Source organism: Bombyx mandarina, chromosome 09, assembly GCF_030267445.1.
Source record: "Bombyx mandarina strain Sakado chromosome 09, ASM3026744v2".
Taxonomy (NCBI): domain Eukaryota; kingdom Metazoa; phylum Arthropoda; class Insecta; order Lepidoptera; family Bombycidae; genus Bombyx; species Bombyx mandarina.
In genome coordinates, this window is record NC_143216.1 from 4649736 (window position 1) to 4677019 (window position 27284).

Here is a 27284-nt window from a genome sequence, read left to right on the forward strand (position 1 = left end):
GTCTTTTCTTATTTCGTCTTAATCAATCTGTCACTTATACTTCATGCACCATCTGTCAGGTCGGTGTGGCCAATGGTTACACCTAAATATTCCCACATATATATAGATATTTATTTATCACTTACATTCCAAAATCAGCAAAATGTACATTTGGAAACTTTATGTTAATAAAGTTATACCTCGTCAGGTTTGAGCCCCGTGAACTCACCTACTCGCTCGAAGAATATAGTATAACGTCTCAAGGTTACTAGAATAGGTGGGAAAAAACGTTGTTTTTAAATTATATGTATAAGCGCCATCTATACACTTTGTTATAAACTCCGCTCAAACCAACTTTTTAAGTGAGAATTTTAAGTCAACATCAAACAGAAAACAATAAGTTTATGTAAGTATTAATAGATGGCGCTTACAAATAAAATGCAATTGCGTAACGCCATCTCGTGTCGATTTAATGTAACGATAAAAAATAGTGTTTCAAATGTGGTAGATGGCGCTACAAGTAGATTGCATACCCATTTCATAGGTATATTAGGTTATCTAGTAAAAAGGGTTCAACGGAACCCAGAACCATATTAAGTGGCTAATTTTTGACTTCGTTATATTTCTAAATATCAAAGTTTACACCTTGTTGAGACGTTGCTCCATTACGCTAAAATCAATGTATGTATGCTTTATATTTAACACTACATTCGCCAATCAAACCTAACCAAACTAACCAAAACTAACCTAATGCGGCGTGCGCTCGAAGTTTAGCGCATTGTTAAATTGTCACTTCGTGATAGTAAACAGTAGATATGTAGTAAATTTAAGTTCGTAGTATTTTAAAGTAAAGCATTCACAATAATAACATCGTGAGATTGCTTTATTTACGATAACATTGCCATTCGATTTCCTGTTACTGCAGTTTTGTAGTTTCCAATTTCCTTTCTAATAATAACTTTCACGTTTCTTTTTATTCTTATTATATACAGGATAAAAAAATAACAAAAACAGATTACTATCATGATGGAATTTATTTTGCGTTATCGAACAAATACAATTCTTTTTTCGAAACAAAATAAGGTCCTAAATAAGGTACATTTAGCTACTTTATTAACATCGTAAGTATTTTCTTTTTTTCTGTACATCAACAGTTAAATGTTCAATTAAGAAAAATAACTACATTCATGGCTGGATCTAAGTGCTACTATACGCTACTCTTAAATCATCAAAATATCAGGCTCAATATGAGCTATCGTAATTCTCGACCGACGGCCCTCCCATTCAATATTAATTGACAAGGATTTAATATAATACAAAACACTTTTTTCTGCATGTTCAACATTCTTTATTCCATCAATTTCTATTATCACAGTAGGGACCGGGCGAAAATCTGAAATTACACTACACAGCATGCTTGTAACATAACATTCAAAAACTAGGTCAATTGATAGATAGTTTCTCCATTGTGAAGTTTTTTTTTTAAAATATAGATGTCAATAATATCAGAAAATAACATTTGCCTGAGATATTACTCAGTGTCACGTAAATTTTTACATTGTACCATAACATTTCAGTCTCACTCACCAACACAAATGAATGATATAAAAATACTGCATCAAACAATAAGGCTCCGCAATCAACTCTTACGCTGTGTTCGCACATTTGCACAGCGTCACAAAATATTTGATCAATGTTCACTTAAGAATACGATCATCTTTACAATAAATTAATGACCCACAAAGTGCCCTAACTAATGAAAGATTACATTCAACAAGGCATCATGTTAAATTACTTTAATTATTGGATATTCGTTATTAACATGCGCGACCGCATCTTACTAATTTCATTCATAGCTTTAAATTAATAATTAAACTAAATTCATTGACTATCACTCATGCTGCACACTACGTTCAGATTTCTGCTACGGAACAACACTCACAATCATCAGTGTTCTAATACTTAATAATAATACAATTTCTAAGGCTTGAAATCACATAGAAGTAGTAAATGAAGAAAGTTTTAGTAAATTGGTCATTAGAAATAATTGGTCGAAAAGATATGTCTAAGGACAAAATGGCTGCCGAGCCGTGCAGATGTTACATTAAATTTCTTTACATTCATGTTGATATGAATTTGTAACAACCATTGAGTTTTGGTTGACGTCAACGCTTAAGACCAGCGCCTTTGAAGTCTCCTGCTTCAGTACTAACATACTAAATACGATTCGCTTTTAGAGCGTCTAATAAACGTATATCTGCTTAAGTTGTGGCTTGAGCTCAGGCGGGATCGTGTAAACTTCCTGTTCAGGCTTCTTTTTCACTAGTCGTTTCCAACGACCACCGATATTCTTGCGAAGACTGCGGAAACTGGCACGCTCGTTGCCGTGCGGCTGCATTAAGTTGTCCTGCAAATAAAGAAATGTTTTATTTAGTTACAATAGTAAAGTTTCCCAACATCTTAGCAACATCTGGAAAGAGTTTATTGACCCTAAGTATCGGTGCCCGATTTAGAGGTTGGTTCCGTTAACGTCCCAAATGCAGTCACTGTATCCGTAGCGGTGCTCCAAGCTCATTTATGTATACAATGCATTTTACTGACAACTTTGTAGTGTTTTTGCTGGTCGTAAAAAAACATTCAACAAATATTTCTATTTTTATCTAGGACGAAACAATAAAGCTATGGAATACGTTTGTCTTGAATAGGAAGTTAATATTGCGAACTGAACAGTGAGGCCATAAGAGAATGAGTGAACCTTGAATACGCTATTCAAAGACACATTAGCATTATTTGTTTCCTGGTGTCTTCGCATCACGACACACAGATGTTAAACGAAGACTCAAACGATGTCGATGATAAATTATGGATATATTTGAATGTATGTAAATGGGAACCGTTCATCAGAGCGTGATATTTAGGTCATAGTTTTAGCTGTCGTGTTGAGGTCTGCGTTTGAATTATCTTTTGTTATACAGACATTCACAAAGAAAGAAGGCCGTGAAGTTACAACATGTTCGCCTTGTACAGCTTTCTATTCGGCGAGCATGTCCCGACATTTAAATTTATTTCGCACTTTGGAATATCGCGGCGACGTGGTGAACCAACTCTCTCTTGCGTGGCGGGGAGGGTCGAACTAGTCACGATTTCTTATTATAATGTAACGTTTCTCAATGTTACTTTCAATGCTGTTATTTAGAGAGGGATTCTGAGGTTTTCAAATTGTTATGCGAATGCATTAGCATTGGTGGGTGTAAATAGGTTTTGAGGTCAAGTATAACGGCGCAAACCAGTTTCGTGGCATTAAATATTTTGCATTGCTATGGTTTAGATGAGTACTAACCTGATCGTGAGGATAGACGAAAGGCGGAGGCAGCGGCGGCGGAAACTGCCACAAGGGCTGCTGGCGAAATGCAAGAGGATCCGGTTGCGGCGCAGGCGCAGCTTGGAGTACTTCAGCAGGATGTACGGAAGCAGAGTGCTCCTCCCTCTTACGCAGCTTGCTGTGGACGATGCGTATTGCCATCATAGTACCGTTGTTCCCAACCATTGTTTCAAAAGGTCCGTTAACGCAAGAATAATCGAAAACACTGGGTTGGATCACGGGCAAGAAGTTCCAATCAGACAGTCACAACATTTCTAAAACACAGTTCAATTCACTCACAGCCGTATCGCGGTCAAATGTTACTATGAACTAAATTAAATTAATTATCACAATTATTTGTTGTTATAGGCTTATTGCACATATCACTGTTCGTAGGAACGCGCGGGAAGACCGCGTTACGCGAGCGTTCAGCTGCGCGATAGGTGACTAGAATTTTATCGAGAAGTGTGGCCGGCAGGTGCCTAGCAAAGCGCTCGCTCGTGCCAAACGACCTCTACGGAGTACTCCATGCGTCTGAGTTAAAGTGGGGGGGAGCCGATGGCTTTTATAGACGCGTTGAGACGCGGCGTGCGCGCGGTCTGAAGAGCGGGGGGAGCGATGTTTGACGGTGTAACCGTTTTCCGCGAAAAACTACGAATGGAAGCGGCACTTGACGCCGCCGTATAGTAGTTAATGATTATGAGTAACGATGACGCACCCAAAAGGCCGACTGTTGGATCTTCCCGCCTAACTAGCCTTAAGCCTATTACCTAACTTTAATTCCATGTGCCTTGTACCTATACTGAAATTCAATGCCATACCTACTATTACACTATCGGCTGTGAGTAAACGTTGCAATGTTTTGCGGTATCTTATTATTCTTGCGTTTGTTTTCATATTACAGTATTTAAATAAAGAAAATAACACTATTCAATCAATAAACACATTCTCATTAGAGAAATCGAGATGCATCATAAAAAATATGTTGACATGACAACAGATAAATTGGACATGACGAAAAGCTGTGTAAACGCCCTCGTTATGAATGCTTTAGATATAAAAGCAATCAAACGCAGACTTATCGATCCCTGTGATAACTATAAATCCATTGGACTCTGCATTTCACCATTAACCGAGTTCAAAGTCCACAATATAAATATGCACACCGATCTATACGTCTAACACACAGCTGGATATAACTTAAACCGAACGCAGCACACGCAGATATAACATCTCTGTCTGACCAACACAACGGCTCGTTAGCGGAAAAAGGAGTTTCGATTTTCGAATTTGCGACTACAAAGAGTAAAATAGGGCTGCAGGGCAAGGGAGAGCGGGAAGGTGCAATGCCCTTAGCAGCAACAACATAAGTAAAGCTACGGGCCTTTGACTCGAATAATGCCTCTTGGCATAAAAAACACAGGTAGTCAGCCATTATAAGGCGTTTACCCTTGAGAAATGTCTGGAGGGTAACGCTCTTTCAAAAAAAAACCGGGCGCGTATCTAGTTTCACATGATCACCTTTTAGAAACAGCAAAATCTGGTTTTTTAAAGAAGATACGTTAGATATTTATTGTAATAGCACCAACCTATAGAAATGATACTCAAATTATCATATTCAAACGATAGAAGAACATAGACACGCACGTATAAATCTTGAGTCGATCGAATTGTTATCTGGGACATCAAGAGATTCGGTATAATTCATATCGACCTGTATGTACGTTATCTGAAACTTCAAAGTCATGTTTGAACGTTACATCGCTATCGTTGAGAACACTGGCTATCATTCACCGCGACATAAACGTGATCATTTGACATCAGAACCGAGCCAATTATACGGAGACAAAAGATCCTTCAGTATCTTATATGACAGTAATTTTACATGGTGTCACTGTGTGATGTAATGTTCTCAATGAGCCTTTAGCTATTATGAAATGAAACTGCCAATATTTTTAAAAATAATGTTAAAACGTTATCTGTTGCGGTTGAGTTGTGAGTTATGCGATCGTGTCTTGGGAACACATTTCGGGGGAATGAACCAATTTTTCTACCTACAATTTTTCACAAACTAACTTCACGGTGAACGAATTACGTAGTGTAATAAAACGAAATTCGTAAAAGTTTGAAAATACACGCAATTACTGTTATACATATTATCCCGTCCGAGCGTAGCTGTACTAACCTTGCTACAAGAGATTAGGTATGGCGAAAAAAAATTATTATAGGCATATTCTTGACACACTCATTTCATGTAGGTAGGAAAAAAGTCTAATTCCCATTGGGACCTCGATCTTATGTTTCACGATGGACACGAGAAACATTACGACAAAAAAACTCATAGTCGAATACAAGAAACAAACCGAACTTAATTGAGTTATATGTGTGGGTGAGCTTGAAAGATATTTCAATCATCAAATACATAATTTACAAATACGATATGAAGGTATTGTTGATGCCGTACAACATAATATTTACTGGCAAACGTCTAAATAATTATTTGGATTGCATTTATCAGAGTCGATGATACTTGATTTGTCGTGGGCGCGCTCACAGTGATTACAAAATAAGCTTATGCATTTCACAGTTGGTGCAAGTTGTTTCATTAAAATGTTTCATATAGTGCACCCGCAGTTCGAACTAAATATATTGTAATGGAATTAAAATGAACCAAATGAACCAAAATCACAGGCAATTGTAAAAACTATATAAAATCCTTTTGTTTTATATGATTTCGGTAGCAGATAATAGAATCATAGAAGAAAATTTATATTAAAAATACAATTTTTATTTCCAGCTAAAACTGTCGTGTTACGTTATATTATTAGTTACGGAAAAAACATTAGTAAATGGAAAATAATTATGATCTTAATTACCTCTATCCTTGTGTATTTCGAATTGAATGTAAAATCGAATTTGAGATTTCATAAAACGTTTTCTAATACGAGATAAGTATGCAGTATGTATGTACGTGGACAAAACAACAATAATATTGAAATATAACAATTGACTTTTCCCATTAACGCACTTATATGCTATTAAAATTAATTGTCTGTAATTAAGATTTATATTGTAGCACTCTAAAAATGTTTTGACCTCTTATTTGCGTCAATAAAGGCTATCTGCAATCGCCCTGAACAATTACATGTAAATTTATAATGATGTTTTTTTTATCATATCAAACATTTCGACCTCAAAAGCTAATCTATTTTGCACTAGAGGATAAACAAAGCCATGGCCTTACTGGTGTTAAATGGTTACAGAAGCCCACATATATCAAAAACCGTTATTGCTGCCAACTTTGATACTTGACGTGGACTTATCAGTAGCAATTTTTAGTATACGACATTAATATGCAAATAAGGCTTATTTTATAATGAGCGTCACGACAGAAAACCAATTTATTTTCAATTAAGAGGGATAATAAGCTTTTTTATTTAGATTTGAGTAGTATGTACTAATGGGTTTTTAAATTTCTCATAAAATCACACTATAAAATTTAAAAACTTCAGTATTTTTTATTCAAAATAATAATTTTACAGTGCATTAACAGTAATAACGTTTTAATGATAAATATTTATTACCTACCAGATTGACGTCAAGAATGAAAGTCAATAGTACCCCTATTGACTTTCATTTACCGTATACCGTATACATAATATTACAATAATATGATACATTGGTATTATAATATTATTATCAAAAGCTATCTGACATTGACCGACTATACCGAGATTTCATTAACCATACTGGACCAACAAGCTATCATTTGTTTGGAAGAAAAAATCTATTCGTCCGTGTTAATTAGAAAACTTGTTAGAGATGGTGAAATTGCTATGATGATTATACAACACAATCGTGACTTTGAACTCATGTCATTATGTTCGGGGATGTTGGAGCTGTTATTAACAAGGCCCTCTGTTCCCGGATGACCCCACCGCCGTGATGAAGCTGTAACGACCCCAGGGCCAACAGCAATCCTTCCTAATTCCGTCCCATTAAATAATATCACAAAATTCTAACAAACCGACTTCTAAAAAGCGCAATGAGTATACCGTCAATATAGTCGAAGACAATTAAGTGTGCATCATTAAGGAAAACTCATAAACTACTGGTCAGATTTTGATAAAATTGAAATGGGTTCACATGATAAAAAGCAGCTTTGAAATAAATTAGTTCACTTTGAAAAAAAGTTCTAATGTAACACATAAAAAATATAGTAGAAATGATAACCTCCTTTGTTCTAATCTGAAGTTGCTTTAAAAAACTGTGGGTTCCACTACATTACTTCAGGACATAATCCTATCCAATCATGTGTATCAATGAATTCGAAAATTCTTATCATAATATATTTTACATTAAAAATAATTTCAAAATGACGTCCGTAATCAGAACTTTAATAACGTTGTTTCAACTTTCGAAATTATTTACGTGATAATAGTACATACAAAAAAATGATGAAATATTTTACTGATATTGTTAAATTACAAACATCATGACACGTGTCCGCTTTTGTTATATTACTGGGCGATATAGACTTATTGTTTCAAATAAGTGATGACTTTATTTATTTTCAACTTCCGTTTTAAACATTTGCCTGTATGAATAAACTAATGTAAGCTGAGAAACCTAAACGTAAATATGGGAACGTTAATTAATTCAGTAATTCATCATCATCATCATCATTATCCTGCCCTTCTCCCAGTCACATGGGGTCGGCGCAACATGTTTTCTCCTTCCATACTCTTCTATCATATACCATTTCTTCACTCACTCCCCTCCTACCCATATCGTCTTTCACACAATCCATCCATTTCTTCTTAGGTCTACCTCTTCCTCTATTAGATTAATTATAATTAATTAATTAATTCAGTAATTATATAGCAATAAAGAAATTTCAAGTTCGTACTACTTGTAAATTCTGTATCTAAAAGTTTCTCCTTCAAGTTGTTTCTGAATGTGACCTTGACGTTCAATCTATGTATGTTATAAACGTTTTAATCTTGAAACCATTAGTTGCCAAGACTATGTCTACGATTTGCATATCGGTTGTTTACGAATGTGTCCGTAAAATGTTATATTATATACAGTTGAAGAAATTCCCTCACGGCCCGTTCTCGCCCGCCATATGTTGTAGGTTGTAGGTAAACCTGTGACTGATATAGACGGAAGGTTATCTATCGTTTAACCTTTATTTAGAATAAACTTTTTTTGTTAACATTATCGTACAAATTCACAACTGAATTTATATTCGACTAATCTTTAATGCTAAAATTTAAGTAAAATTTCCTTTTGACGTTGTATTCTGATTTTGTACAGGCTGTATGTTTGTTTGCATGTGTGTATATAACAGAATCTTTCAACGTCATTTTAGTAGGTAAACCTGTGATTGATATAGACGGAAGGTTAGATTATTCTATCGTTTAACCTTTATTTAGAATAAACTTTTTTGTTGACATTATCGCGCAAATTCACACCTGAATTTATATTCGACTAATCTTTAATGCTAAAATTTAAGGAAAAATTCCTTTTGACGTTGTATTCTGATTTTGTACAGGCTGTATGTTTGTTTGTTTGTGTATATGTATATAACGGAATCTTTCAACGTCATTTTAACCGCCTTTAGAACGTCCGATAAACTTAAAAATTTGCACTCGCATTAAGGACCGATGACAACACAATAATTTTATAACTTTTACTTCAATATTCCGATCAGCATTGACAGGTTAAAACAACTGCAATGAATCATTGAATTCATCAATAAACATTTGATCTTTAGATGGGATTTCTTAGCTTTTAAGCTAATGTCTAAATCTTTTATATGTAAATTGCTTATTCTTATTTATGTGTAAAGAAGCAAAATTTAAACTTAATTTACTTATTTTTTATTTCTAATAATTATTATTATATTATAATACTTTGTATTAATTTTATGTATATTTGCAGAGATATGTATGTGTATATGTATGTGTACATATATGTATATGTATTTCACTGGAATGGTACACCGCGCGTAGTTCGTTTCCAAATGATTCTTGTCCACCTGATGGTTGTCTGGAAGAGATCGCTTTTAGCGATAAGACCGCCAATTGTACTTTTTGTTTTTAATGTATCGCACTTGTATTATTTGTTTTTTTGGTGTACAATAAAGAATACTCTCTCTCTCTCTCTCTCTCTACATAATATATTATTAGCAATATAAATGTTTGGCTCGAATATTTCAATCAGTTCCTTTTATATGTTAGCGAATGATGAATTAATTATCTAACACTGATTTTTTAAAAGCAAAGTATTGCCTAATAGTTTTGGTCATCAATTTCTGCTTAACATATTGGTTTTGCACTATTAGGTTTTTTTCTGTCCGGCGGCTCACGCTTCCAATACTGACTCATTGGATTGTTCGATTTAAATAGACCCGTTGATATAAACTAACCAATCACTGAACACGGAAATTTTAGTACGACCGAATAATGCGATTGTTCGAGTTTATTTCGGCGTACTCTCAGATGTGATTGACGTAGCGATATCGTAACATTAAAATTAAACACAATGGTAAATATAAATGAGACTGGAATATGGCCAATTGCGAGAATTCTACCTTGACTACAGAGAAGATAACCTTGAACGGAGTCGGTATGATAGTAAACTGGTTTTTTGAAACTGGTAATGAGATAAGTCTTTGTGTAATCACTTGTCGTCGTACCAGATGCATAACGATGTGATTTACCCGCGCTCGAAGGGATTGTTCCTATCCCTCCCGCAGAGGCAGACGATGGTCTTGTTTACTGACAGCACGATGAGTGAGTTGCGCTCGAGGACCACGCCGACCTCGCAGTTTTCCTCTTTACACTTCATCGCCTCGACGGCGATGGGAGCGAAGAGCATCGAAAAGCGCGGACACTACACACGTTTTTGAGCCGATTGAAGACAGCGCGAGCTTAACGCGCGTTTTGGCGCAGACCGCCAGACTACCACGTTTTCCGGCGTTGACTATTTGACTGCCTGAGCGGCGCCGAGGCCACCACGCCTCGCGCAGCGGTGGGTGGCGACTGAACTCACCCGTTACCTTATTGCTATGTTATGGGGACCCGACCCCGCAATGCGAAAGTCCTCATTAATTAACTGAGACACGACAATTTGCATTCACTTCCATGTTCGCCTCTATCGATTATCACAATGAGGCAGACAAGTCCGAGGCAACTTAGCAGTATACGGCGGGGTACGATACGTTTTATCACTGTCATTGTAAACGAGCTTGATAAATACTTTTACTCAAACTCTTCTTTCTTCTATTGTAGACTTCATTAGAATATCAACAAAACGTTTCTATTGCTTTAGAGACACCGAACCGATTCGTCCCATCACTTCAACTGACAGCTTTAACTAATTCAAGTATTGTATCTAAGAGTCTTTCATATTTAAATGTTTCCTACCGAGCACGTTATGCGGTCGACGACGTGGCTCAACTGAAAACACTTGGACGTCAACGGATGTCGGTACCAGTCCGTATTAATACATAACAAATAGCTCTGTCTGTAGCAGACAATCGAACGATCATTGTATGTATAACTTGACTGAATATTTAAGATACATTCTGAAGACATTTCATTTTACATGGGCCATTCGTTCGTGAGAATCGAAAAACTAACAGCCGTGAATATTTGGGTCACACTCGAATTTGCATTTGCATATTATTATTTTATAAAATGTGTATTAGTGACCGACTCAAACTAGGAAAGAAGGCGTCACGTTCACTGCCATGTTTTCAGAACAAAAAAATTATTATCTTGTATTATGTGTGACGTCAAAGTTCATGGGTTTTTTATTATGTAATAATTGTATCTACCGTTAATGCTCAGTAGCACGTGTCGGTACATATCTAGTTCTATACTACATAGTTTAGTTTCATAAAACATGTTAAAAAGTTGTGACGAACATAGTAACTTTCTAATATAAATGTTTGTTTTTTTAAAGAGCAGGTTGACTAACTCTCTCCAGTTGGCTAGCTATTAGAAATTAGAGCTCTAACAATGGTAATTACTAATTACGAAAGTTTGCGTTTGTTACATGAATTTAACATGTATTTAATATTGATTAAATATTTTTCGAATTTTTAAGAAATATTTCAGCTAGCTAATCAATGTATGAAATACGAAAAAGCGCTCGTGCTTTTTGCTAGGAATTGTGAGAGATACAAAAGTATTATACGCTGCGTTCTTTTCCCTCAAAGCGAGTGTTGGAATGGAATTAGTCTAGCGCCTATGAACATTAACGTCATTATACAAAATTATACGTCCGTTGACTAGCCTCAAATTGAAACGCTAATAATTTTCATATCTCTGAGCGAATTTGAATACTGTTTCTGTTTATCTGTTATACATATTAAGAGTTGGCTTTTAATGAAACAACAAAAAAATGACAATAAGATTTCGAAGAAATTTGTGCCTCTGTCCTTCATAATCGATAGCTCGATTCAGTAGATTTTTTTATAAGATTAAGGTTACACAGTACACACGAGATGATGCAAGCAACTTCTTTGTACTGTTACGCTACAGAATCATATAGATAAACGAATTGCGACATTACTCCCTTGAAATGCAAACGAACCGTATCAATCCACGATAATACAAATGCGGGAATTCCATTGCCCGACAAGTTTGCTATGGCTTAACAAAACGACAATGGACGACCTTGTTTTTAGGTATGGGATCGGAATCCAATATACAAGTGGCGTTATAGGCATCGTTTACAACAAAAGCAGATGTTTTGTGGCCCGTGTAGGCGTATTAAAGTCAGTGTTTTTTTTTTAAATGTCCATCTATTAATGTAATTGTAATTTAAATGGTGTTATTTCAATTTAAATATTACGAGATTTACTTAAGGTATTTAAATGGAATTACCCTGATTATTTCTGTCCGTCACTCGTCTACGGGCTATGGAAAGCGTAAGCCTTGAGAGATTTGCTGGCCAATACAAGTAAAAAAATTGAGGACTTGCATCTCAGGTAAAGTTAATTTATAATTTATTTTAAAATTAATTATTGACACGTGACTATACCTTGAACAGACAATGGGAAGTAAATAAAAAATCACTTTAAGAATAATGCAAATTACAATCAATGAACCGAAATGAAGATGTTACGGTTTGAAGATTAAGAAATATCGAGATCTTTTACCAGAATAAAAAGGTCATAAGAAAATGTAATTCCCAATTCAATAATGATTTGTTTTCCGTTTGCATTAAAGTTTTTGTCTAACAGTTGCTTCTTCTTTCTCCTAATAAAATTTATAATCTAAATTCGACACCAAACATCGGCGTCTCTTATAGGATTTATAAAGATTATTAAACGTAATATTGGTGATTTCAAAAGAAAAAAATATAACTAGAAAATGCGGACCTAGTGTAAAAGTGTAGGCTGTAAAAATCTTTTCCAAAGGGTACGTATCAAAGCTGTATAAAATGTGTATCTTAAACATCTTAGTTTCACAGAATTTCAGACTTTACTCTTTTAAAAAGTGGCGTATTTGAATAGTCATCAATCAGAGTAACGCCTACAACCACAGCTTTTATATTGGTAGTGTAAGACAGAAAAATCTTAGCACCGAAGCTAATACATAAGCAGAAAATCATAACCACAGACTCTGTAGTACCACCGACATCAATAATATCCCATGGCCAGCACCGTGACTACTCATTGCTTTATTAATCCAATCACAACCTATTACTGGAGCCCATAGGCATCTACGACGTAAATGCGCCACCGACCTTGAAATATAAGCTCTAAGGTCTCACGGCAGAAATAGGCAGGGCGGTGGTACCTACCCGCGCGGACTCACAATAGGTCCTACCACCAGTAAAAAGTAAGCCACAACATTATCGGTCAGTCTCGCTTGGACTCACCCCATACTTTGTGCAGTAAGGCTGAACTTGTAAGCTAACTCCAACAGGAGTATAGACTCTGGGTATTGCACTACAATAACTGGTTTAAACGCAGCAATCGCAGCAAACGAATTGAATCAAAAAAAGGTTAGAAGGTGGCACTGTTTTTTGAATCGATTTTCGATTGTAATTCAGCTATAGCGGTCAATTAACTAAAGACGACTCGCATGAACCGCGGCGCCTCGATGGTGCGACGCGATATTCCTTATTATTTATAATTTACGATTCTTGAGCAAATACGCCTCGTTCCGTAGAAGATTATCACTTTGTGGTAAATACACATTAATTATTTTTATTTTTATTAAAACGTAATGTAATTTCACGTAGTAACGAATGAAAATCACGTGGTGGATACTCGTAAAATCCTAAAAACCCATTAATACAATTACCAATGACCCATAACATTATCAAAAAAGTCAATTAAACAAAAAAATCAACTGTTCTAGTAAAAAATTAAATAGCCAGTATCGAGCAGGATGACATGAAAATATCTCAAACAGCCAAATCTGTTTCGGCGTTTGAAGTTATCATGGAATACAGTCACATAAAACATGATAATGTTACTCTCTTTTTTGGGCGGTTGTGTAATAATTTGTGAGGCACACTTGTAACACGCTAATATTTTCCCACAGTTCACACTTTTGTGAAGTGATTGTAAATTTAATCTATATATATAAAAATTAATTGCTGTTCGTTAGTCTCACTAAAACTCGAGAACGGCTGGACCGATTTGGCTAATTTTGGTCTTGAATTATTTGTGGAGGTCTGGGGAAGGTTTAAAAGGTAGATAAATTTGAAAATGCTCGGAATTAAAAATAACAATTTTGTTTTTCCTTTGATGTGTCCCCCGTCGGACGGATTCCTTTTTTTTGTTTTAAGTTTAGGTCTTTTATTCATCGATTGAGGCACTACGAAGTCTGCCGGGTCAGCTAGTAAATAATAAATTTAAGAAGAAATCTCATCGAAAATCAATCCAAAATAAAAGTATTTATGAAGGGAAAATGAAACCTAATAACTATCTAATTGCTGTTTCGTTGTTTAAAACAAAGAAAATATCAAATTACAAAGAAACTATGACATGAACGCTTTTTTTTTTATAAAACTTGATTCGTGATTTCCAAAACGACCAGTTAACAAAAATAAACGACGATTATTGTAAAACTGATGCTCAGGCAGACGGTGAAATTTGGCCCAGATCCAAAAATCTTGGGGGACCTTGACGTAACAAGTCAAATTGCAAATTCTGTACTAGCGGCCAATATTTCGCATTTGTATACTAGAACATTCCTGGCGGGTTCGCGTCGCGAGCAAAACGACCTTTTACTAAATATTGATCGCTACAATGAGTTCAAGTTTAGTGATGCAAAAACTGCTTCCGTCTATCCAATACTGTTTGCCGATTTGAATTAGTTCGAAACTCAAAATTGAGGCCCACAATTTCAAATATCGAAATGTATACTTTTTTACCGCTTTATAAAAGATCATAATAATTTTGATTATTGCAACAATTTAAAATTACCTTCTCTTAATCTTGTCCATGAACTTTATTTATTTTATAATTTTCAGTATATTGACTTGGTGACCTTAGATGATTTTAATTTTTGCTGTTCTTTATTTTTTCCTCGTCGTAACCGATCGACCGAGAATTTATTTATTACTAGCTGACCCGGCAGACTTCGTAGTGCCTCAATCGATAAATAAAAGACACATCAAAGGAAAAACAAAATTGTTATTTTTATTTAATTCCGAGCATTTTCACATTTATCTACCTTTTAAACCTTCTCTGGACTTCCACAAACAATTCAAGACCAAAATTAGCCAAATCCCTCCAGCCGTTCTCGAGTTTTAGCGAGACTAACGAACAGCAATTCATTTTTATATACATATATAGAAGAAGAAGATAGAAGATAGATAGATTAGACATTTACGAAGGATAACATTTTTTAAGCATTTAAATTCCATGTTTAGCTTTCATTATATAATTAATTGTGCCACGAATTTTAACAATTACTTTATGTTTCTGATAAACACTTATGTTGAAACTTTTATGTATGACGCTAAAAAAAACATAGCATAACAGATTAATGAACAACTGGCCCGACAAACTAAATTGTCATTTAGAAACATCCTACGTACAATTTATCAAGCGAATTGTAACTGTAACTGTTTAATTGCGAGAGACTCGTTTCCAGTGTCTCATTGCGGAAACATTAATTACTGAAGGACAGAAATATCAAATGAATTTTACCGGCTATGGCTTACATACGAGCAGTCGTAGGCCGCAGGGCTTCGGTCGTTGGTATCAGAAGGGTAAATATACATATAAACGCTCCCGATTACTATCAGCCCACGCGTAATCTATACTAATTAAAAAATCTACAGTGTTTTTTACGGATGTTCCGTTATAACTACTGAACCATGCATCCGATTGACTTGAAACTTGGTATCCATGTAGAAAATACATGTACCTAATGGATAGACTAATATTTATATGAGGGTTCGACTCCCTAATAATAATAATGACAATAAATAATAATGTTAATTTTAAATGGGCAGCGAAGCGGGCGAGTACAGCTAGTAACATAATAATGTAAAGGACTTGATATAGAAACTAAAATAAAAACAAGTCAGTCACTAAACACACAAAAACTGGTTTTGGTAAATCGGATATCACCATTACACAACAATATTGATAGTTGACACTCGCTTACCCTTTAATCATAAATTTCTTGAACGATCGTTTGATTATTCGTAGCAGATACATTATTCTTTATGTTTACACGCATATAAACCAAACAATTATTATTGTCGATTAAAACAGTTTTTGCAATCTTACACCACACTTCCTACCGTCTCACAATTAAATGCTTAAATGAGGTTATTCAAGTAATTTATTTGTTCAGCCAATTAGATTTTATAAAAGACTGTGGGTAGATGTAATTATTTTAATGTTAATAGTGAAGAATATCGAAAAAAGATTCTAATAACAGTATAATTAGAACCGAATTATTTTCAATTTGTCCCATTATATGATACGCTTAGGAATTTCATTAAGTATTAAAACCATTTTGGCGATAAAATTCTATTTATAGTAAGAATATTCTAATACAGGGCGACTAGTGGGCCCGCACAGACAAATACCACCACCCTGTCTATTTCAACCGTGAAGCAGTAATACGTTTCGGTTTGAAGGGTGGGGCAGTCGTTGTACTAAACTGAGACCTTAGAACTCCATATCTCGAGGTGGGTGGCGGCATTTACGTTGTTGGTATCTATGGGCTCCGGTGACTCATCTAAGCAATAATTACATAACATAAAGAAAGTTCTAATGATTTCCAGCGGAAAAGACGCAGTTACGGTATTTAATTGTATCACGAAAAACATTGGCCGTGAGATACGAAATGAAAATTATCATCGTCCGTTTCGCAAGTAGGTACCTTGAAAACTCGGTTCTCTCAATAACCATTCGATCGCCTTGACTCACTGATTAGTCTCGAACGGTCTCAGCAATAGGCACTCTGGAACTGTCATTTAGTTTGCGTCAATTACGTCACAGTTACTGTTTGTAAGTTGAGTTGCATTAGATAAACATTTTGAAGGTAAACACGATTGCAACCGTTACATACTGAGCTCCTGTGTTACGGGTGCGGGAAACACACGAGGAAAGATCGAGTACGTACGACCAGACCTCGAACGATAAATATTGTTCACAAAGATCGCGTCTCCGGGACTTCGGGAATCATAATCGGGTCACTAGCTACCTTTTTTTCACTACTCACTCACGGTCACTACCTGACCGGCGAATCGGTCAATCTGGTGTAGTATCCTTTTTTTTCTTTTTCCCACCTATGCTGATCGCCTTGAGAGGCTATTTCAGCTTCACCCTAACGTGTGTAGGTGAGCTCACGGGGCTCAAACCGGAGTGTTTTTAACACTGACCCTAGCAAGAGCAGTGCTTCGCAGAATCTACCACCGCGCGACCCACTGAGAAGTTCCGGCGAGAAACTCAGTGGGCTGTATCTATGGGTTAATTCGCTCGTCAAGCTCTTCGTCGCAAGCGACGGGTTCGACGGCGACGGTGACCGGTGCCTGTGGTGCCTAAAAGCACCGTTAATGGATCGGCAGGATCCGTAATGACGTGCTTTGGGCAACGTCGACTGTTTACCATTCGGTCTATAGGATCGGGTATGTAGTTTCCAGCGGCCACGTTGAGAGGGTTCTCATGTGCAGTATCCACAATTGTGTCCTAATATGTTTTTTTATGAAGAATTGGTTACTGATAGCCCGAAGGGCTTTCCAATTTCACCAGGACAGGTGAGCGAGCAAAGGCTCAGCCAAGAATGAATACTCTAGAGAGAAACGAGCCCATAAGCATCTTCTCTTCAGGAAGATTGTCAGATACTTTCTCGAAAATCTTGAAGCTTATTAACGTTGAATCTAATTAAATTTATTTTATTGATAATTTTCAGTTGGAAGTAGTCCTACTAGTAGTACTACATATTATAAATTCAGGTATTGATCTGGTAATTAGTCAGACAATTTTATGCATGATAATATCTAGTCTGAACTTTTTAAAGTTATGACGGAAATGACATTGGCGACTGGGAATGTTAAAATCGCCACTGTCAAAATGCCAAACGTTTCTGAGCTATGAATACTATTAAAACATAAATATTTAAAAAAAATCTATTTATTGACAATACAAAATAAGTCGATTATCGAATATAAGGATGTTTCCCGTTTTGTATAATAATTAATATTTGGTAAATTTAAATACCAAAATATTCCTTTTTTGTGATAACAACATGGAAATTCGTTAACTAATTTATAGTATATTTGTGTCTAATAAGGATTCAAGGAAAAGCCGGTACCGAATAATTATATCAATCATATCACGCTTGCAGGCTCTCTATGTGCTATCCTCCTTTATTGTTAATATACAATCCGTACATGGAAAATTTTAGAGAATTTTAAGTCCTTAAGTCATTTCTGTACAAACATTTAATGTAATACTATTTATTTAATACGTTAATATTATAAATAGTTGTGATACCAACTAAAACCTCTTTTTATCGAAGTATTCCTTCGCTAACCTATCCAGAGTATCAATATTCTCATCCGCATTCTAATCAAAATCCCTAATTTATAATGATTTTAGTTCTCACGACAAATTGCTTATCATTTTGTTTATTGATTGACAATATATTCTAACAATTTCCACCTACCATCGATTTCGATGCTTATTTTTTCAAGTAAGTGAGATTAAGCCAGACGTAACAAATTAAAGTTTAATGAAACCATAAATCCATGTCTTGGTAACATCAAAAGAATCAATATTTATAAACAAATGAATGATTCAATATAATTTGGCAGACGTAAAGATTTTTTATTTATCCATCAACAAATATAAACTAAGACTTAAATTTTATAGTATATTTTTACGAAATGCACATTTCAATTTTAGTTTAACGATCACAAAATATTTATTAGTCTTTAAAAATCCACTCACGTAAAACTATCTATATCAAAAGATCGTTCGAATATTGATGATGTGGGCGACTACTACGTTTGCGTGAGAGCGATCTTTTAAAATTACATACGTACGCAGGATTTGTCTTAAGCTCTAACCCCGCTTTCAACGACATTAAGAAAGTTACCAACCAATAAATGTGTTTCAACAAATTTAACCAGACTGACTTTTCGAGATTATCACATAGTAATAACGCTCTAAAATCCTTGGAAAATACAACACGAATCCCACGACAAAAGGCAATGAATCATCAAATTGAAACCAGAATACCGAGAAGGTTCGTTAAAGAGGACTTGTACCAAACCATTTAACTAGGGCAATGTTCGAGCGTAATGATTCGTTGTGTGATTGTTTACAGGGTCAACGTAATGAGAATGATCGACAAATGGACACTTACTTGATTGTTAAGGCCAGCAGCACTATAATAAGACCCACAAGGGCCATAGCGATCACGACACCGCATATCATGTAATTCGCATCATTCGGGGCATCTGAAACAAAGAAAAGGCGCATAGTTAGACATTGCAATAGCAAGATACTAGCTATTTATGCTAGGTGTGCTATGGAATTGGTGTTTTATGGAAAAATAGTCAAACAGGCTATGATCTATTTTAGTTATTGCTAAATAAATGTATGAAAAAAATGCAACTTTAATTATGACTGACAAGGACAAAATGTCATGTCATCAAACTACACGAGCAACATCTTGTAAAATTGACGAGTCATTTTCGAAATCTTGTCATGACGTTTAATTGTCCGTATTCCATCAAATAATCCTCCGTTATTAGTATCAACCTAATCACACTTAAGTTTTATGTAAATATGACAATTATAAAGTAATTAACTTATACATACATTTAATGTCCATTATGAGACTTCTATTATTATGAGTCTTTTTAGTAATTTAAATGAAATGATAATGACGATGAAAGTAATGATTTAAATCTTAGTACATATTTAAATTACCACAGTTTAGTGTAAGCACTATTGTGTTTTTTTATTAGTTACATTTACGGTTTTCTCTGGCAATAAATTTTTAGTTCACTTTGAAGTTTTTCGAAATAAAATAGCTATCGCAATTGCTCTGTTTTTGTATCCTCAATATTCTGAGTTTAACGAGTATGAAATAGTCGTTACATTAGATACACCATTTGTACAATTATTTTTATCAAGACTTAGTTAGCGATACCGAATATTTTGTTCTAAGTTTGGTCTACCTTTTGTACCATTATATTCTTAAGTTTGGATAGTGAAGAATATTTTTGCATTATGTCCAATCTTTTCTGCTACAATTACTACATAGGCATTTCATTGAATATTCATTTCATGTTGTGATCATTTAAAATCTGATTAAAATAAATTTGTGTTATTCATTTACCCGTGTTCGTTAATACCGTTACCCAATTGAGATGAATCTGTTGGTGTTATAGTATTATTAGTGTTATCTTTGGTGGGACTTTTCGACGTGGTAACAGTATCCACTAGCTTAATTGCAAAGTTAGTGATAACCACAATAAAATTTATAAAAAAAAATCATTCGTAAAGCTTATAATTACATATATTAACATGTTATCGACTGTTTCGTAAACGACTTAAAATAATAGTTCTACAACATCAATAAATCTCCTGGGCACTTAGTTAATGAACAACACATTACTCGTGGTCCTTTCGTAATTAATTCGTGCTAATAACAGTAACAATAAATATAAATTCACTATCAACTATGTTTTAATTTTTGTATTCATCATAAAAATATATATAATAGGATATTAATTTTATGTGATAAATTCTACTTATAGAAGATTTTGTAGTTTCAAGGAATGGTTACCAAAAACGAGGATAGACGTAGTACTGATCATGCCTGAGTCAGATTACACACTGCAATGTAGCAGCACCATTGAAAAACAGTTGCCGCGCGAGGTCAACGAACTCGTGCGACGTGTGAGGAGGCGCTTACCTTCAACCTTCGTTAAACTTGCAATGAAATGCTAAGTTTCTAAAAACAAAAGTATTTTTGCTTATCAAACAGCAAATGAACATTATTTATTTCATGTTACATATATTTTATCGATTCAGTTTTAAAATATCTGATAACCTCCACATATCGAAATATATTTAATTTGTCCATACCTTCTACTCTGAGTTGTAAAAGCTTTAGGTGACGTGAAAAAGAAAGAAAGTGAGTTAGTGTCAATAACATTGATTTCTTCATCAACGGGCATACCGTTCACTTGTTCTAAAATAAGCAGAACAGGTTTTTCCATTGCAGTTTTACTTGTAAACGTGCTCCTACGATGAATAGTTCGTAACTCAAGTATGGAACCGGTCGCAGTGCTCAGGGCAGCGTGCTTGATATGTGCTTGAAATTGAAGTGAGTTTTAAAAATCTTATATAATCTATATATATATATATATATATATATATATTAAATGAATTGTTGTTCTTTAGTCTCGCTAAAACTCGAGAACGGCTGGACCGATTTGCCTAATTTTGGTCTTAAATTATTTGTGAAAGTCCAGAGAAGGCTTAAAAGGTATTTATATATGAAAATGCTCGGAATTAAATAAAAATAACAATTTTGTTTGTCCTTTGATGTGTTCCCCATCGGACGGATTCCTTTTGTCTTTTATTTATCGATTGAGGCACTACGAAGTCTGCCGGGTCAGCTAGTTTAATAATAAAACTATAGTCGGTTTGTTCGGTTGTAATAATTTCAATAAACTTACTAAATAACATGAGCAGTATGTTCAAAGACGCATTTAGTACAAACAAACATTTCTTGCGAGTAAACAATTAATCGTGCCCTTGCATATATTGTGAGATATAAAAACAACAAAGTCGTGTTTCCCATTAAGTCATAAATACGCGTACGTATTCCTCATTACTATAAGAATTGCAACTAAAGAGTTGAATATACAAGCGACTCGTTTTGTCCAAAATACTAATATATTATGTAGTTACGATTCCAACAATTCACTTTTTTGTAAGTTTTTTTTTATTATTATTGAAGGATTACTGATGGCCCAGAGGCCTTTCCAGTTTCACCAGGACATGTGGGTGAGCAAAGGCTCAGGCAGAAGGGGTGGGATTTCCTAACCACCGCCCGAGCGCCTCCGAAGGAGACCTAACAACTCAAGAGCAACTGCTTCGCGAATGAATCTACTACCGGATCAGAATCGCGACCCGCTGAGAAGATCCGGCGAGTAGCTCAGCGAGCTGATGCATGGGTTAGGTTGCACGTCGAGCTCTTTGTCGAGTTCGACGAGTACGGTTACCGGGGATTTTGTAAGTGATAACTTCTTTAGCGGCCAGTTTTTGGTCAGGGAAAATCTTATGGGTTCGCGACACCGACATGCTAATGTTACGTATATGCGTATAAGGCACCGTATATAATAATACCTGACGTGTGCTGTGAGCGTTAGTGCTTTTTAGATGGGTGAAATCTTGTGAGTTCACACACAATATATCTGCAATATAAATAGCAGCATATCTGTAATTACCATATAGAGATGACGTATTGTACAACATTTATTTTTTCGAAGCAATGGGAGTGATTTGTCAGAAGCTTCATGTTTGATCTACATAAACCCATACAAGTAGTAATAGCGATTTGTAGCCAGCCGACTTGTCTGTAATCTCATTAATGTAGACCACGCATCGGTAACGAGGGAAAATATATAATATCCTGCTATAAGTATTCTCGATTTTTCTATAAAAATATTCAGTCTTCATCGTATTGAGATCGACGAACTTTAGGTGTTATAGGAAACTAGTTTATAGAAATCGGGAACTATTCTACTATACTATATTTCATGAATGTTTTTATATTGTTATAGAGAAGCCGAAAATCGAACAAAATGGAAGCTGATGGCACAAAGAGCCATGAAGGCCTTTCAGGGACACGACCTTCATCAATGAATTATGCGACTAAGAAAATAGTGATTAGAGTACGTCTTGAATCCTATCTCTTCTTCTTATTTTTCTCCACCTTATCCCACTAGGTGGGGTCGGCACAGCTAATTTTCCTCTTACATTCTCTTCTATCAGCCGTCATCTCAACACTTACTCCTCTCTCTCTCATATCGTCATTCACACACTCCATCCATGTCTTCTTCGGTCGACCTCTACCTTGCACTATAATTTCCATACATCTCCTAGTCACATAATAATATATCTCCTCTCTGCGCATCACATGTCCATACCACGCTAACCGTCTGTCCGCTCTTTAATTTGTTGATTACCGGGGCTACTTTCACACTTCCTCTGAATCTTCAACTTCTCTCGAATCCTATCTGCCCGTTCAAAATCGTCACAGCAGGAAAGAGTGACATGTAACTCGGTCGTTTCTGAAGTTATCGCCTTACGTCACCTTCATTACCGCGGGATTATGTAGAGGTCCGTTTGCACGATGACAATACCTAATGTTCGAGGTATTGTATTTCCTCAAAATATCATGCATAAACTTACGACACGTTCGAGATTTCCTCATTTATTTGATTTATTAATATTGTAACACTACTCTTTGGAAACACAATATATTCAAAGAATCGATATTTTTTTTTGTAACGCATTGTCGATAAGCTATTACGTTGAAACGTTTGAGACACAGATCAGTGTGCTTAGTGCGAGTTTTTTAACGTTCTCGATAGCGTAAAAGTTAAGTCAAATTTGTATGCAGTTGGAACAGCGTCCCTAGCCGCAATCGTAGGCATACGTTCTAACTCCATACAAATTTGAGTTAACTTTTACGCTATCGAGAAATTTAAAAAACTCGCACTAAGAACACAGATAAGCGATGATCTTCGGACCCCGTAATACGGTATCATTCAATTGTTTAATTAAAGGTGAGTTACTGGATATAAGTGTTGGTCAGATATTTATACGAAATTCAATTTAATTTCTTCTCCAATAAAGGTCAGTGGCAGGCGGCATCCTGGAAACCAAACAGCCGCTTTGAGGCGTCGACAGCTGATGCCTATGACAGTCGCCCGGGTGACGAGTGCAATGCACTAACCACATGAGGTGAATGCACCCGGCACTCGTGCTAAGGCCTTTTGGCCAATGTTCCTGAGATTCCCCATCAAGATCGCTGTAATTAGACTAACTGTACGTACAACGGTGTTGGTTTGCAGACACGAATTTTTAGGAATATCGATTTTACATATTGTAACTCGCAGTGAAACGATAATGACACATCCGGGTATTGCCGTGACCCACTTCGAATGTCTGGTCAATCACCAGTTGGACCAATTTCACCACGCCGGTTTTTAAACCACAAGAGTTATTTATTGAATCTGAAGTTTTTTGTTTTTAATTTGTTCTGGCTTTACTTCAACGAAAACGTTTCAATGTGTTGTTATGTTTGGAACTTAAAATGTTATGTAATTATCTCACCAATCTCTGTACAGTCCTAATCTATTTAAAAAAAAACTCAAGTAAGACAGAGATTTGGATTTTCTTTTTATCGTGGACTCATTTTAATTTAAAATTATTATTTCGCATGGGTATGTTCAACAAAACTTTTCAGTCGCTTTAAAAAAATGTATACGTCATAAAATAAAAACCTTCAGGAATATACGTATGCATCCTATTTGCAGAAGGTTAGCTAGTACGCGTAACACGAAACTAGGCGCCACAAGGTTTAATTAATGTAAAATCATCGATATAAATCACACGTGTAACCTTGTCGGGTAGCGATCGATTCGCATGCTCAGAATACGAAGTCAGCTTTTATAGTTGATTGCTTAAATTGCTGTTTCTCGTATAACATTCAGACCGAGCGAAATGAGCTGATTAGCATCATTTAGATTAAGCTATTTGTGAACGAAATGCAGTAAGGATTTCTTCGAACGGTGATAAACTTCTTAGAGGAAATAAACTGCGGTCGTGGTCTTAATATAGTCCGATAAATTCAGTTTGCGACTTTTGTCATAGAATCTTTTGAAGTCGACACGAATTATTGACAATATTAAAACACTTTTGCAGTCTGTGGCCGCAAGTTAAGGACGTTGATGTATCTCATGATAAAATTAGCGGTTTTTTGTTATTACGAAAATTTAGATTTATGAGTTGAGTTTTCTTTTAGGTGGATAAGAAAGTTGGGTAAACTGAGGGTATTACACAGCTCACTGAAAGCAGAATTGAAAAGTTGTATTATGTAAACCGACAACTACTGACTAGCTTGTGATTGTTTATATATATTTTTTTTACAATACAAAATAAAATACGTGCTATTTTACCGTAATCATAAATAAATACTCAAATGAAAAATACACTCAGAAAATTATAACAAATATTGGTTGTGTGCGTTGTACGTGTCGAGAAACGTGCAACGCGGTAATAGCGTTACCAAACAATAGCGATTGTAATGCACTATTTACGAGATAGGCACTACCACTGGAGAGTAGGGCATATTATTCTAGTATTTTTTTTATTAATGTCGTAGGCAGAATTGGCTGCTGGTGTTAACTAATTACTAGACACTGGATAGGTATCCCGCAACATGGATGTTCTTTTTTTTTATTGCTTAGGTGAGTGGACGAGCTCACAGCCCACCTACGACGTAAATGCGCCACCCACCTTGAGATATAAGTTCTAAGGTCTCAAGTATAGTTACAACGGCTGCCCCACCCTTCAAACCGAAACGCATTGCTGCTTCACGGCAGAAATGGGCAGGGTGGTTGGTGGTACCTACCCACGCGGACCAGTAAGAATCTCTTGAAGGTCGTGGAAGTTGGAAGCTTGATGTCGATAGCGCAGAACCGGTCATTTTTGCAAGACTTGGAGCAGGCCTATGTCAAGCAGTGAACATATGTGGGTCGATGTTAAATTTATAGGAGAAGGAGGTCTCAATTTCAGTGGAATACAAGCTATTCTAATACACGCTCTGGTTGATTTGACGGTGCATAGTATTAGTCTGTTTTACGATTTAATCTCTCCTTTTATATTGTTAATATATTATTTTCATTACATTATCATACGGCTCGCAAAAACTGAAGAAAATATTGTTTCTGTCTCATATAAGTCACGCGTTCTTACACATAAACCAATGAACTATACTATAATGATTAACAATGAACGATAACTTACAATCAGAAACACACGTGACTATAATTGCATTAGAACACGTTTCTCGAAAAATCAAAGTCATTTTAAATCACGTATTTTTGTTACACTTTATCTAACATTAAAACGAGTTGCGTAATTTCTAAGATTTTTTGATGATTTACTGGTGGTAGGACCTTTTGTGAGTCCGCGCGGGTAGGTACCACCACCCTGCTTATTTCTGCCGTGAAGCAGTAATGCGTTTCGGTTTGAAGGGTGAGGCAGCCGTTGTAACTATACTGAGATCTTAGAACTTTTATCTCAAGGTGGGTGGCGCATTACGTTGTAGATGTCTATGGGCTCTAGTAACCACTTAACACCAGGTGGGCTGTGAGCTCGTCCACACATCTAAGCAATAAAAATAAAATAAAAAAAAGTTCTGTGGTTCTTAATTGGCTTATAAAATCTCGCCCCGGATAATATCCACGTAGTTATTACTTAATTTACTATCGTTTAACTGATCATTATGTTTTTCCCGCCATTACAGTAACGACGTCATTTAAAAAACCAGCTGGTTTCACGTCAGGCCATATCATATTATGGTTTTTTCTCTAAAAAATCATAATAATTGGACCAGATCAGCGCAGTTCAAAACAAACAGAAAACAAGATAGTACTGACACCTATTCAGTATACAACTTCACCTTTCACTATTCACAAATACAATTACTTTTAGGCAATTTGTGTTTAAAAAAAATTACCGTTGATCTAAAATGATCTCTGTCTTAATACTCCATAAGATTAAATTTGCAATGGTTATGGTTATCCAATTTTTACTCTCCACCATGACACAACTGACAACGATTGACAGGATCCAATGTTGATACAAACTCGATTCGGTAACAGCACTTGAGCAATATTCTCGAAACTTACTTTCTCTGGTAGCCAGCGAAGTGGTTTTGATAGCGGTCGTTATACGGAAGCCGGCGGAGAGAGCCGCCAAATCTGTCAGTGATTTATCTAAAGCAGGAATAGAAATGTTAAAGGAAAACTAGTTTAGTTAGAATTTACGTTTACTCCTGTCAGATTATGTTTTATTGGAACGAAGTTTTGGAACGAAGTCCGTAAGGAAAAACGTCCGTAACGTAAACTTTTTATTAGTAATGCACACAGTGTACGACTTGACTTTGTAATAACGTACAAATTAGTAATGCGAGTGTGCGACTTTTAAATTTGTAATAACGTACAAAAAATAACATAGTTTTATTATATATATTTTTTTAAAATAATTGTGAATAAAATAAAGTTGATAACTTTGTAAAGTTTTTTTTTTTTTTTTATCAATTAAAAAATCGTAATAAAAAATGTATACCCGAATAATTATTTTCTTTGTACCTCGAATAGAACTTAAAATTAATATTTTTATAATAAG

General features: G+C 35.4%; 2 protein-coding genes and 1 long non-coding RNA gene across 12 annotated transcripts in view; 1 reads left to right on the forward strand and 2 right to left on the reverse strand.

Moving 5' to 3' along the window:
- Nucleotides 1-994: 994 nt before the first annotated feature.
- Nucleotides 995-27284, reverse strand: part of LOC114240756 (uncharacterized) — a 259933-nt gene continuing 233643 nt past the window's right edge. For 6 of the 7 annotated variants that reach the window (XM_028171406.2, XM_089729688.1, XM_028171410.2 and 3 more), the window contains 3 exons: nucleotides 19207-19300; nucleotides 3320-3479; nucleotides 995-2386 (listed from right to left, as the gene is read on the reverse strand). In XM_028171406.2, coding sequence (XP_028027207.1) covers nucleotides 2222-2386; nucleotides 3320-3479; nucleotides 19207-19300 — 419 coding nt within the window. In that variant the 3' untranslated portion in view covers nucleotides 995-2221. Of the gene's footprint in view, nucleotides 2387-3319; nucleotides 3480-10067; nucleotides 10804-19206; nucleotides 19301-27284 lie in introns of those variants that run through there. The other variant, XM_028171412.2, reaches the window with a different exon arrangement.
- Nucleotides 14665-27284, reverse strand: part of LOC114240824 (uncharacterized) — a 327083-nt gene continuing 314463 nt past the window's right edge. Inside the window, exon 4 of the mRNA XM_089729690.1 lies at nucleotides 14665-15048. The gene's annotated coding sequence lies outside the window, so the exon portion shown is untranslated. The remainder of the gene's footprint in view (nucleotides 15049-27284) is intronic.
- On the forward strand, nucleotides 20999-27140 carry LOC149502304 (uncharacterized). Of its 4 annotated transcripts, XR_016323529.1 has the most exons (4): nucleotides 21308-22094; nucleotides 22646-22756; nucleotides 23724-23831; nucleotides 26401-27140. It is a non-coding gene; the product is annotated as an uncharacterized LOC149502304 (long non-coding RNA). The 4 variants fall into 4 exon arrangements; XR_016323530.1 differs by lacking the exon at nucleotides 21308-22094 and adding an exon at nucleotides 20999-21180 and having other exon boundaries at nucleotides 23724-27140; XR_016323528.1 differs by having other exon boundaries at nucleotides 23724-27140.